The sequence below is a fragment of the Eurytemora carolleeae genome, unplaced genomic scaffold (assembly GCF_000591075.1).
Source record: "Eurytemora carolleeae unplaced genomic scaffold, Eaff_2.0 scaffold2464, whole genome shotgun sequence".
NCBI classification, from domain to species: Eukaryota; Metazoa; Arthropoda; class Copepoda; order Calanoida; family Temoridae; genus Eurytemora; species Eurytemora carolleeae.
Genome location: NW_019398352.1, coordinates 1 through 14,799, shown reverse-complemented (window position 1 = coordinate 14,799; position 14,799 = coordinate 1). Strand labels below are relative to the sequence as shown.

Genomic DNA, 14,799 nt, shown 5'->3' with positions numbered 1-14,799 from the left:
CTGGAACAATATCCCGGAACGTTCCGGATATTTCCGGAACGTTCCGGAATTCCGTAACGATCCGTAATTCCGGAACAACGTTCTGGAAATTTCCGTTTTACGGAAAAAAATCGTTCCAGAAATCATTCCAGAATTCCGGTTTTCCGGAACTTTTTCCATAATGGAAATGGAAAAAATTTCCGGATCATTTCAATTTAATTTAAAACAAACCATTCAGATATTATAAACTACTTATTATCTAATTTAATTGGAGGCATTCATATAAAGTAGATATTTCATAATATTTCATTTAAAAAATTATATTTTTGGTCGCTAGGTGTCACCTATAGGTGTGGCTAGGGAAAGATTTCCAAGTGGAACCCCTGAATTATCAAGAGCAGAGACACCTAGCGACCAAATTATTGTCAGTTAAAGTGGATTGTATTCTGAAACAAATAAAAACATTATTATATATTAACTATTTACAAATGATTATTATAGGTTGTAATAAATGAATGATTAATTTCAAATACAATTGAATTATTTACAATCCCCATTGAATTTGATTACACATTAGCATAAACCCCCTTAAATTTTACGCAAACACTTCCTTTAAGCAAAAAACAAGAATATAAAATGAGCAGAAAAAAAAACCATTTTGTCTTTTGAATCTTAAATATAAAATTTTATCTCTTGATTAATGGGACTTACTTGCAAGGCTTAACTGGCCAAACTTGAAATATTCAGAAGGAATTACTTCAGTAAGAAGAAGGCCAAATAGTTCAAGCCGCATTTCTACTATTTGTGTAACAGAGGATATTTGGAATTGTATTCTAGAAAGATAAAAATAGATACACCCTTTTAATTGTAATAACATTATTTATTATTATTTTCATTACCTGTCTACTACAATTGGATGTTTTATGCGAATATTTTTCTTCACTGGATCATCAGCATCATTTGTAGAGGCAATAATTGTTCTATATGACCAAAGTTCATAATACATCAAGTCAGGTTTATTTTTTGCCATTATTGGCACACGTATTCCAAAGTTTCTAATATACTTGTTCTTTTTCATTGTTATAAATATTGAGTTGAGAACAATACTCTCATTAAGTCTAATCTCAAACCATTTCCCTACCCATGAGCCCCTGAAAAAAGTTGTTATCAGTAGTGATAGTTCTTAAAAGATTAATAGAACAAACTAGATTTTAAAAGATTAAGGCACATACTTCAGCATCTCGAATCTAAACGGTATTCCCAACTCCTCTGGCAGTATAGATGGATCTTCCTCAAGATACTCTACCCCAGCATCAAAAAACTTGTAGGCTACATGTTTGGATCCAAGAAGTTTCTTATTTCCAAAACCATCCACTAAACAATAATTTTTTAAATACAAGAAGGGGAGCATTAAATCTGTTAAGAGAATCCTGTTTAAGCTTCAGCCTAAAATCTTTTAATGCATAACAACTCCTGAAAAAGCTACCTATTGGTTTCTCACAAATGAGTTGTCCAACACCATTAGCAATCACTGTCATTGTAGATGTAGCAGATGAATACAAAGTGCTTGTAATAGTTTTTGTAGAATCCACATAATCTGCATATAGATAAACTGGTATAGGGTCTACTGGCCTGCTACCTCCCAACCACTCCACTGATCCACCTGTAGATTAAATAGTCAATTTTTCAATGGAAACTATAAATATCGGGTTTTGATTAACACATATAGCACAAAAATTTGATTAAAAAGATATTAAAAAATTCTGCCTGACCAAAAACCTGTTGTAAGCCAGCTTGCATATTCCAAAGCAAGATATGACAAAATAATTTTGTTTGTTTTAAAATTTAACTCTTTAGTGGAAACTGACAAACAAGAATAATAAGCATTTATTGTATGCAAATCAAAACTGAAAATGTCTTCTACATCTACTTACTGTATAATGGAAAGAAGCTAACAAACACAGAACTATCTAGATGTGTGGTTAGTCCACTTGTTGATGTTAGTATTCCAAGATGGTACAAGAAATTGTCACTCCTAAAAAAAGAGATTTAAAGCATAAATGAAGTGCTTCTTATTCTCCAATGTGAGGATCTTGTCAAGGAAAAAGGCCCTGATGCTCATGTAGATGTTAGGGATTGGGAGTTTTTATCTAGATGATTTATTAAGTACAACATAATAATTTTCTACGTAAATGATAATGATAAATTCTTACTTGATGAGTGAAGAAACAACCTCTGCTTCTCCTAAATACCTTGGAGCCCAAACATCAGCTTCATCTGAGTAACATTTTCCAGCAAGTGTCATTTTTCCTGATCCAACATCCTTATAACAACGATTGCCATGTCTGAGAAATCCTTCTTCACAATCTAAATTCCCAAATACTTTTAAGAACTGAGACAATTATTTATTTTCAAACATTTGCTAACTAGCTAAACTAGCTTAAAAAATTTGGCTTTCTGATTTAATTGATTCTGCAAAATATGTGTACATAATACAAACAAACCTGCTGTGTAAAGAGAAACAGAATCAATTCCTCCACACGTTAATGATGGATAGTCTGAGCATGGCATACTGCATTTACCAGATGGAAGTTCAGTGAATTGATCATGATCTATTTGAGGTATACAGCTGCACTGAATTCCATTCATCATCATTGCAAATCGCATTTGGTTGGTTTTGCAGTGAACAAGACACTCCTGAATGGATGTCAACTGGACTTCTTGTTCTCCAGATTTCATCTGATAGCATCCAATATTGATTGGTTGTTCTACAACAAGCTCTAAAGGAGAGAACATAACTGTCCCACCAGATGTTGCATCTGCCTTTACTAAATATGAATTTTAAAAATGAAATTTTACAATCCAGTAATTAGAAAATGTGTATTAAACAATTGAGATGAAATATTTTAATACAACCTTCCACAGTTAATGGTAGTTTCGGGAGTGGAGCTAAAGGAACAATAACAGGAATACTCTCTGTCTTTAAACTTCTTGCCACTGACAAAGATTTAGTAAATGTTACTGATGAAGCATCTGTCACAGATGCTGTTACAGTTGCTGAAGCAGGAGCGGTATCAGGACTCATAAATCTGTATGTGCAAGAAGATTTTTAAAGTTAGAAGTAATTTAAGATGTCATTTCTTGTAAAAATTTACCTGACCCAGACTTTCAAAAAACCATTTGGTTTAAATGCCTCAATAAATTCAGCAGTGAATTCTGTTTCTGCCAGAGTAATTTTTTTCTTGATTTCATAAGAAAAGACTCCATTGCAAGTTCCAGCATACTCCATATCATAACCATCCATTGAACCGCCTAGCCCTGTAAGCTCTAAAATAAAACAGTGAGGCCTATTTTTGTTCTAAAATAAAGAGTAATATTAAATTCATATTGTTGATAGATTTTTACAGTTTTAGTGAATTCCCATTCACCTACAAAAGTGATGTTTATTTTTGTAGGGAATATCAGGACTTACAAAAGAACTTAACAGAACTAATAGAATTATATAGAAATAGAAATTGCAACTGTTGGGCAAAATTATCAATAAAAAAGGACAACTATATTTAAATTTAATTTTTAATTAGCTTTTTTTCAAATTATAAGTTTTCAAGTAACTAAAGAGAAGCTTTTAAATTGGCATCTTCTATTTGTTTCCATTTTTTATGCATACATTCTGCTTAAAAGCTTGATATAAATCGAAATTGAAATAGAAAGTTGTCATCATTCTATATAATTGCCTACCACCACACCATGAATTCTGTTAGATCAATTACTTTAAGTTTAGAATGTCAAAGATTTATACCAACATTTTAGGGATTATATATAGGATTACAAAATTTTAGTTTAAGACAGGCTCAATTTCTTTGAAATCAGTTTTTACCTTTTTCTCCTTCACATATTGCAGGTAATTTCCAGCTGCAGGGTAAATCATTGATGGTGTGGGTGAAGAGTTCATAAGCTATGCAATTATGCCCAGGACGACTATATTGTTTTTCCCATGAACCAAGGTTGGCAAACGGTGTTTTGTCTCCTCCATTGTTTGGTTGACCTACCAAAACGACAATGATGAATGGGGGTAAATCATATTAGAGAGGGTGGGGGGGGGATAAAAATTTAAGAAAATATGTCCCCCTGCAGGCATAATAAATACCGTTTCTTGTTGTTTTAACAGCTGTAATATGTTAATGTGAAGGGTTACCTGGAAACCACTTAGCAAAGGAAAAGGCAGGCATGGGATGATGGTTACTGCTGACATGGGAAAAACTATTTTCAGAAAATAAGTCATTGGCAGCAGTCCACCAGTACTTGTAGGGTTTGTTGAAATCTGAATATGAAAAAGTCTAAAAAAGTTGCTAGCAAAATATATAGTCAAAATTTACATCAATTTTTAACAGTATATTTAATGCTTACGAGGTGTGTCACATTCTCCATAGTGCCAAGTTTCTATGTTAGTTCTGGTGAGGCTATCATAGCTACAACCTTCACTGTATGGTGGGAGAACTGTACTTTTGATGAAGTCATGTTTAGCCTGTGATGTGATTGAAACGGCAGTGGAGTGCCGAAGATATCTGTTTGAAAACAAATCTGTTGTCGACTTCTAAATTTTTTGGTAAACTAAATTTTCACATTTTGAAATGTTAACGCTTAATGTAGAAATTAAGTGTAAGCTCTCTTAGTATCTCTTGCAACTAGGGTTTCCAGCAAAAAGGAAAAATCAACTTTTGCAAATATTTTGTAATTTTTGCGACTATTTTCCTTCATTTTAACATTTTGTTTGCTTGCAAAAGCTATGCTAAGATTTTCGCTTTTTTCGCGAAATTGCTTGAATCTGTTTCATGAAAAAATGCAAAAATCTCACAAAAAAATGCGAAAATTTTGCAAAAAATAATGCGAAAATTATTTAAATGACATAAGAAAACTTTAAATATATCAGAGCAAAGAAATCCACAAGAATTGTTGCAGCAATTAAATTTCACAAAATTTTTGCATTTCACTAAAATATTTTTGCATTTTCACAAAAATATTTTCAGGAAATTTTCGCATTTTGCATTTTCGCAAAATTATGTTCAGTGGAAACCCTACATGCAATTAAAGAAATTTTAAGACAATACTAAAGGTAAAGATAATTATAAGATTCTGAAACAAATGATATTATTTTATCATTGTTATCTGCTGCTATTTGAAATTGTCATAAACATTTGATTTTTTACACTGATTTTTTCTTCCTGCAGGGCCAATGATAGGACCAGGCATTGTTATACAGATTTGGGGCTTTCTGAGAGTCTATGAAGCAGGAATCCTCAAAAGCAGACCAACCAGTTGGACATGCTAAACAATCATGATTTATGGTGATTCAAATCTTAAAGGGAGTGTTTGGCTAGACATGGTAGTTGAGCTGAGAGCTGAGAAGTTTTTTATAGATCATTTTAGACCTGTAAAACGTTTGTGCTGTGTAAAATTGCTAAGTAAGAGCACAAAATCGATTTTTAAAATTGATTTTGTGCTCTTACTTAGCAACTATACATCGTACAAATGTCTTATAGGCCTCAGAGGATTTATAATCAAGGATGATTAAATATAGATATGATAAAGCTGTATAATTTTCAGGTGTTGTGAAAATTTAAAGCAGCACCATCTCTGTTGTACTCATGGCATTTTATCCTGTGGATTGTTGATGATTTATCACTTTGTTTATGTGTGATAACACTAATTGTGTGCTATAGTATCAACCAAGGTAATACTAATAATAAGGTACAATTGATACGATGTTTGAAATGAAAAGATTATCAGAATATATTCATTTTGCCCATTCTCACCATGAAACACAAGACAAATGCATTTTAAGAGGAGTATTGTGACAAAAATCAGTCACCCCCCCCTGACCCCCAAAAATACCCCACTGTGTGGCACTGGAAGCAGGGGGGAGAATGGAAAATAGAAAGTTATCAATTTTTTATATGGCCCATCCTCCTCAACTCCCCTTTCCCTTCCCTTCCCCCATCTCTTCTCTTCCTTTTTCTTGTTCCACCTTTTCTTTCCCATTTCCCCTGTCTCTTGTTTCAATTGTTCTTAGGGGTAGAAATATGAGTTGTCTGCTACAAGCAATCTAATCAGGAGCTGTTTCTACCTGCTAGCTCATATATAAATATAATATCGTTGTTTATAACATTCTCTACAATTCTGCATTCTCAGCTCAACTATCATGCCTAGCCAGACACTCACTTTAAATAAAGGTGTAATTTTGAACATGACTGTACCTGGTAACATATTCTTGAAGTGAGTTTTTCTCTTAGTTCCCCTGTATACAGTAGTATCCCCAGTTCCTGCACAGGTCAGGGATTCTGTCCAGGGAGCAGGAGGAGGAGACTTCTTCCAATCATTGTCATCTAGTATGTTGGTCTGACTATCATCACATTCAAGAACAAACATAAGCATAGCATGTGTTGGAACATAGTACTCCTGAGTTACCTACAAAGTACAAATTCATTGTTAACCCTATCCCTGCTGGGGTTCTTGAAAACCAGGATATGCTGGGGGGGGGGGGTCAATTTGACCCCCCCTCTAAATCCCATGTTTGATGTCCAAATATGACAAATGATACATCATTAGAAAGCTCTTGTGCTCTACTTTCAGAATCTTCAAAAAAATTTGCAAATTTGCAAAAATTGAATTTTTTATCGCAAAATCCAGTTATATAGTAAAATGTTTGCAAAAAAATTTTTTCTCCAAAAAATGAAAAATTATACATTTTTGAAAAGCCCTTTACCATGCCATTTCAAAAATGCAAAAATTTTTGCAAAATTTTAAATAACCTGATTTTTAATCAAGAAAAACTAAAAATGTGCAAATTTCCTTTGACAGGTTGTTTGCAAAAAATTTGCAATTTTGTTTTCGCAAAACTTGTGCAATACGTTTCCTTATGTCATAGGCTTTCCAAAAAGCTAAATTTTATCAAAATCTGACAAGTGAAAGTGGGTCAAAACAAAGATTTAGTTTGTTACAGGCAAAAGCAGTCATTTAGGCAGTTGCCTGAGGACTCAGGCAGTTAGTATTAAAGCCCAGTTTTAGGCCTAAAGGGAGGGCTTTGGGTATGTAAGAAAAGTTAGAAAATTTCAACAGTCTCAGACCAATACTTTTTGAGTTAATGAGGTTATTTTTACTCAAATTTTCTAATGTTTTCTACCTGTCTAAGAAGTCTTCCCTTCAGTTTGATATAAGGAAAGAACAGGCAGGTGGTAGTATCGCTAAAGAACATATCACAGGCTGGAGATTGAAGGCATCTCCTTGCACACTCTTCTCGAGTAGCTATAGTGTAAACACGAAATTCTCCAACACGGTGGTTGTGAACTAAACAATATACAGTTTGTTTTTAATCTTTGTGAAGAAACAATCTCAAGAACTGACGAGGGTCAACCCAGACCGAAATAGATTTTCAATAAATGTGGAACTAACATCTACTTTTTTACTCTACAGAGGTTTGGTCCATCACCATCACTGAATTTTAAATATACAGTTAATCTTGGTTCTCCTCCTTTAAAAGTCTTTAATTTTTCCAAGTGAGGAATCTCATATTCTTTTTAATAATTTAAATTTTAATTATAGAAGAGCATTAGGGATTGTGCTTTATAACAGAAAAAGTAACAATGTACATCTGTAAACAAATCAAACCTGCATCATAGTTGATACATCCAGGACAGGAACAATCCGTTCCACATTGATTAGAAGCAGAACAGCATCTATTAGTAGAGGATCTATCACATCCAGCTGGAATATCTGTACCTGGTGCAGGATATCCTTCACCACATCGACCATCCAGACGCAGTAGTTCTACAAATTTATCACACTTTAACGGATCGTAAGTGTAACTTCAAGTTAGATCTTCCAGTTAAATACTGTGTATAAATCTGCAGTGTGTTTTAGCCTACTGTGTGTCATGTGATCTCAAAGTGATTGACGTCACAGTATTCCAAAAATTAGAATATTGACATTCTCCAACTTTTAGAAAGTAAATGTCAATATTGCTTAAATATAAGACAGTTTGAAAAGTGTTAAACAATTAAATTTTCTGTAGATAAATAATTGGTTTTTAGGGTACTGTTGTGAATCTGGGATACCCCTCTTCGAGTGTAAGGTCACTTTAAATTACACTTACAGTCCCAATGCCAATTGTCCTTTGATGTGCAGTTCCAAAAGTAATTAATCCAACATGTGTAAAGAATGTGCTAAAACAATGGTAAAAACACATGTCTGTCAAATGGTAATATCGTCTTCAACTCCTCTTCTAATATCCTCATATACAACTTCTCTTAAGAATAAATGATTTTACTGAACAAATGGTTAGAGATATATATATAACTGTAATTTGCAGATATCAAAGAAATCACTTCTCAAAAATTCCTAATCCCAATAATTGCACTAATATCTTAAAGATTTACTAGAGTTTAAGTTCTATTGTTAAAATTTTAAAATGTATATAATCAACTTATATTTTATACCTAGCTCCCCTAGTTGTAAAATACTTGCATCAGCCACAGATATATAGAGAAAGTCCATGCTTAAATAGTATAAAACATATAAAATCTAGACAAAAAAAAATAATTTTAAAATCACATATTACTGGCTGGGATTTTTTAAGTGGTTAAAAACAAAAAATATTTTCGAGTAAGGATTGTTAAAGTAAGGATTGTTTAGTTTATAAACAATCTCATCTTCTATATATCTAAAGTATATTTTATAGTAATCTCTGTTTGTTTGTTTATCCGATCATAACTCAGAAACCCTCTGACCAATCTGCCTAAAATTTGATAAACCCTAAAAATAATTGATATTGAAGCAGTACTTCGTTTAAATGTCATAAAATAAATTTAACACGGGAAACTTGCTTTCTATGCAAACCTGTGGCCGAATTTAAAGAATTTGAGCGGTGGTTTATATTTAAGGTGGCTTAAATATGGTGGTTCCACTTAAAATTGTATCAAATGTTTCACGATTTAAGCCGGCGCTTAATTTAAACCGGGTTTTGACAGATTTAAACCACGGCTCAAGTTCTTTAAATTCCATCTCCGGGTTCTCAAGCTAGATGATAATAAAACAAAGAAATAGTTTAAAAAACTGCCTTTCCCTTTCCCTAGGGCTAAGAGAATAATGCCTTAAAGGGAGTGTTCGCGAAAAATGAAAGGGGGTATAGGCTTAATGCGATAAAAAAGCGCTTTTGATCGCTACTAATCTTACTTCTATCTGTTGCGTCTATAAGGAGAAAATTGATAAAGACGTCTCATACCGAAGAGCGTATCGCCCATACAAATTGAGGAAGTTGGAACATACGACTTAGACCGTAAAAAAATCAAATTAATATCAAACAAATCATTCAGATATTACAACCTATGGTCATCGATTATTTTTCGCCACATTTGTCTATATTTAATATTTCATACTAGTTTTGATTTTGTTTTTTAAAATAATACTTAGCTTACAACTTGTTTTCGAACATTCCTGGAAAATATGAAAATGTCGTCTTCATTACCAAAAATCCTCGAAACAAGAATAAACGTTTTTATAAGTAACTCTCAGATCATAACAATTAAATTATATTATGAAAAATTACTTTATATAAATGTGGCGAAAGATAATCGATGACTATAGGTTGTAATATCTGAATGATTTGTTTGAAATTAAATTGATTTTTTACGGTGTAAATCGTATGTTGCAATTTTCTCAATTTGTATGGACGCCATGTTATTCGGTATGAGACGTCTTTAACAATTTTCTCTTTATAGACGCAACAGATAGAAGTAAGATTATTGGCGATCAAAAGCGCTTTTTTATCGCATTAAGCCTATACCCCCTTTCATTTTTCGCGAACACTTCCTTTAAATGCACAATACACAATACTCATTGGTTGTTTAGAAATAATGTGTTTCTAATTTGGCCCTGTTTAAAGAGAGTGATACATGTCAAAGCTGTTTTATCATTGATCCGACCCAGCTAAAATAGTAATTTAAATTGATTGATCGCCAATCTCTTTTTCATACTTTTGCTGTGATAATAAAGATTTATGTCTTTGCAAATGTCTGAAACAAAAGTAATCAAAGCCTGCAAAATCTTGCAAAATCAAAAATCTAATTCTAGCTTGAAGGAATTCTATTTTTAAAACATTGCTCTTCAATGGTCGGATTTTATTGTAACAATTTTTGCTTTAATATATTTTAATATGTCGTGTTGATAACTATGGTTGCACTCGTGTGAATGTATTGCGAATAAAGCTTTAAATTCCAATAGGAAGTAATGTAGGCAAAACATATCTGAACTAAATTATTTCCAAACAATCTTAAGAATTAAAAAAAAATTACTTTATCAGAGTCCGAATTTAATGAATTTGAGCCGTGTTTCAAATCCGCCAAAAACCGGTGTCAATTTAGCGCCGGCTTAAATCTTGAAACATTGAATACAATTTTAAGTGGAATTAACCATTTTTAAGAAGTGTCTTAAACTTAAGCGGCGGCTCAAATTCTTAAAATTCAACCTCATTTTTCCTAAATCTAGCATCATTAAATCGTGATCTCTTGTATTTAACTTAAATTCTTATGATTAAAAAATCTGAAAAGGCGCGAACTTTAGCACAAGAAAATTAGATATCAGATATTTATTCTAATCAACTTAGCTATTTAAATGTATTCATTTAATTTGGTCTTGGTATTCGATGATAACTCCTTGGTTTCCTTGAGGTTTTAAATTTCGATTTTTAACCTTGTCGGAACAATTTAATTGTCATTTAAATCCAAGGATTTTTTAATCGACAAAACTTTCCAAACTTAGGAATAGAAATATCTTAAACCAATCTTAAAATTCAGTTGTTAAAAACTTGCAGTATGAAAACTATCTATATAGTTGTTTCAGTCAATTGAAATTTAAAAATTTTGCTGAAACTGTCTGTAAATTATATTGCAAATGAATAAGTAAACTATGTTTAAAGGAAAAGGATCAAATTTGACACAATTGTCCTGATGTTAATAGATCCTACCTTAACCAGTTTGGTCGACATTTACGCTTGGTGTTAGAATATCCTGGAGGTCCTGAACCAAGCAGATCAAACTCCTGAAGTAAACACAATGCTAAAGATCTATTTTATTTTGATCCGGATCCGGATTCGGATCTGTATCCGTCTTATGCATTCGGATCCAGCGTATAGACTTTCTATAAAAGACTATAAGCGTAATTTCAAGTGACCCTCCATGAAAAGATATATCAATGCTCGATGTACAGTTCGGTACCTTTGAGAGCTTAATCTGATAAAAAATGGGGCAGATAGCGTCGTTTTTCTGACTCAAACATTGTTTAAGTTTGAGAATTTCTCCATTATTTTTTATATAAAAGAAACTTTTGCACAATCCGCAAAAAAATAAAGAAAACATGGATCTTATCCAAACTTTATCAAACAAAGCTTTCCAGGGTACTGTTGTAAATCAGGCCTTGCTATCTTTGCATAAAGAGGGTCACTTAAAAATAAACTTACAGTCCCTTTAAGAACTACTGATTTCTTTCTGTTTTTAATGTGTATAATGATACCTTTAAATAATCCAAGGATCGCATTGAAAGATTAACCGGTAGGCCAGTATCCCCCAATTCTTCCATGTCATAGTTATCGTCAATTATCCTAATTAAAAAAAAAGTTTTAAAGGGAGCGCCAAAGAGGATTTTAAAGATCAATTTCGCGGAGCTACTTAGCAATTATACACCGTAAAACGTCTAACAGGCCTCAAATCATTTAATTATTTTAAAAAAAGTTCTTTATAAAATAATCCATTCTTAGCTCAACTGCCATGTATTGAAATCTTTTAATCTCTCATTCCAAATCCGCCAAGAAAAAGTACAAAAGACTTCATAGTTATAAATTGATAAATATTTAAGATACATTATAGTTAAAGTTATAAAATAGCGAATATCACGATTAGAGGGACTGTTAAAGGAATATCGACTGAACCCTAAAGCCAATGTTGTGTCTTGAAACTTTAAAGGAATTGAGTTTTTGCCGCTAACTTAAATTTTCTAATTCCTAAATCTTTGCAAAATGATGACGTAAGCCTTTGATAGTTCAAACTATGAATTCTGTTAGACAGAATAATCTAAGTTTGTAATATCATAGGTTTACGCTATCAGGTTGAACAGATATAGGAATTTGAAATTTTGAGTTTGTGACAAAAACTCAGTTCCTTACGTTTCTTTTTGATTAAAACAAAAACAAAGAATTAGTAGAATTCATAATAAGCATACTTTTTTGGCTACTACTATGACCCAGACTTTGCCTGGAAAAAATGTCGACATTATTTTACTTTAAAGTTTCAACAATTTAACGAGAAATGTTTTTGATTATTGCAGGGAACGATAAAACAAGAACTGTAATCTAAAATTTTTATTAGAAAATTGTTTTAACATCTTGATGTTCAAGTTCAAGATTGATTATAATTCGTTCGTTCAAACAAACTTGAACAAACTATCGTTTTTTATTGAACGAACACATTTTCCGAAAGATTTAAAAAGAGATCTTATTTTACTAAACAAACGATTTATTAAACGAATTTTTAAAAAATGCTTAATGAACAAACGGTTTTTTCGAACACACTTTTGAGATAACTCGCGTTTTTTTACTGAAAGAAAGATTTTATTGAACGAAAGGTTTTACTGAGCAATCATTCAGTAACAAAACAAACGTAATACATGGAAACGATAATCATGAGAACAAAATAAATCTATTGTTTTGACAAATTGAAAAAAAAACGAACAAAATGGGTCGTTCAGGAACAATAAACGACCGAAATAAAAAAAACTTTAAATCCACAAATCATATATTTGAATTTTTCCCCCATGATAAAAAATTAAGATTGTTATCCCATGGGGATTTTAAAATCGAGAGTAAAAGTTGGGTAACAATCTTCTATCTACCTATCTGTCCTATAGCCAGCTTCCCAGGGGGAGAAATGAAAATTAGCTCCCTCCCCCTCCCCCACCATGAAGAGAAGTAGGAAGAGAAAACCTAGCATTATCGTTCTAACTGAAAAAAAAAATATTTATATATCTATTAATGGAAGGATTTCCAATCAGAATTCCGTTGTGCAGACTGCGCGCAAGTGTTATCGTATTGCGCGGAATTGCGCGGAAATTACAGGGTCTGCAATTGCACGCAAGTAAAATCCACTTGCATAATGCATTGTTGATGATACACCGACATATGGTCAAACGACCTAGGGTCAGATGCTATAGGGTCAAACAACATAGGTTAAAACAACCAAGGGCCAAACGACAAATGGTCAAAAACGCAACAAAGGTGTAAAACGAAATAGGGTCAAAAAGTGCAACAAACGGTCAAAATTTCATCCAGACTATTTTTGGTTAATTTGAACTATTTTTTATGTTCATTAGAACTAGTAGCCGCAGCGCTCGGCCCCCAAGCCGTCCTAGGTGCAGCACTTGGCCAAGAAATTGTATTAACATAACCTATCCCTGAAATAATGCATATTTTATGTTATGTTTCTGTTCATTTGAACTACAAGTCACAGCGCTTGGCCCCCATAGCCTGTCCTAGCCACAGCGCTGCTCCAAAAAATTGTCTTAACCTAAACTAACCCTGAAATACCACATAACATATTTTTTTCCATTTAGACCATTTGTGGTGCGTTTTTGATCGTTTGTAGTTTGATCCTATGTCGTTAGACCCTAGGCAGTTTGTCCTTATGTCGTTTGACCCTAGATCATTTGACTCTATGTCGTTTGACCCTGGGTCGTTTGACCCTAAGTTGTTTTGACCCTATGGGGTTTGACCCTATAAGTCGTTTGACCATATGTCGGTGAAACTAATCGATGGCCAATAACTTGGCGGATTTTTTTTACTTTGGGACCGTTTTTATTTGGGAAATTTCATGGTAAACTAAACAGCCTGCTAGCTATTCATTGGTATTAGTCATACTTTTCAGACAACTGTGGCCGGAGAAAAAGCCGATTTATCATTCAGAATTCCAGTGCAAAGGTTTGATACCTTTACATAGACACTATTTATTGATTTTTGTCATAGTCATGGATGTTCAAAGGGACCGTTTATTTATTCGGGTAATTTCATGGTAAACTAGACAGTGCCTATTAGATGTCAATTCGGTGAAATATCGTTTGCACTAACGTACATTCGTACTAACGTTCATTCGGACTAATGTTCATTCACACTATAGTGCGAATGAACACGTGGAGAATTATCTTTTTAAATTCTAGCGAAATTCGGCTTATTTAATTAATTAGCTCCATTGAACATATTTTAGTAGGAATGAACAAGAAATGTTCAATTGTACTAAAATCTAAAATTTTACCATTTTCCAAATTTACCTTAAATAGTACAAATGAACATATTCTAGTGAAATGAGACTCAAAGAAGTTCGTAGTAAGATTTTGATTCTACTGGAGACCACCGGAGGGATTTTATTTTCACTGGAGGGGTTTCAAAAAATGCTTTTTACAATTTAAAACTTTACGCAGGGTGATTCACATTCCACTGGAGGGATTCAGTTATAATTCCAAGGGGTATATAATTCCACTGGAGGGATTCAGGTATCCTTCCTGGGGGTTTAAAATTCCACTGGAGGGATTCAGTTATCCTTCCAAGGGGTTTATAATTCCACTGGAGGGATTTAGATATCTTTCCTAGGGGTTTATAATTCCACTGGAGGGATTCAGATATTTTTCCGAGGGGTTAAAAATCTACTGGAGGGATTAGGTTACCCTTCCTAGGAGTTTAAAATTCCACTGGAGGGATTCAGATATCCTTCCTGGGGGTTTATAATT

General features: G+C 33.0%; 1 protein-coding gene across 1 annotated transcript; it reads right to left on the bottom strand.

The window, feature by feature from the left end:
- Positions 1-690: 690 nt before the first annotated feature.
- LOC111717265 (uncharacterized) lies at positions 691-13,020 on the bottom strand (the record flags this gene model as incomplete). Its single annotated transcript, XM_023492772.1, is given in 20 exon segments — positions 691-812; positions 879-1,130; positions 1,212-1,353; positions 1,466-1,642; positions 1,914-2,014; positions 2,193-2,346; positions 2,484-2,807; positions 2,896-3,068; positions 3,135-3,306; positions 3,857-4,024; positions 4,175-4,300; positions 4,387-4,544; positions 5,202-5,304; positions 6,234-6,444; positions 7,160-7,323; positions 7,645-7,803; positions 8,472-8,530; positions 10,997-11,070; positions 11,542-11,629; positions 12,916-13,020. Coding segments are annotated over 20 exon segments (3,025 nt in total), but the record flags the coding sequence as incomplete, so codon positions are not given.
- Between the last annotated feature and the right edge of the window lie 1,779 nt (positions 13,021-14,799).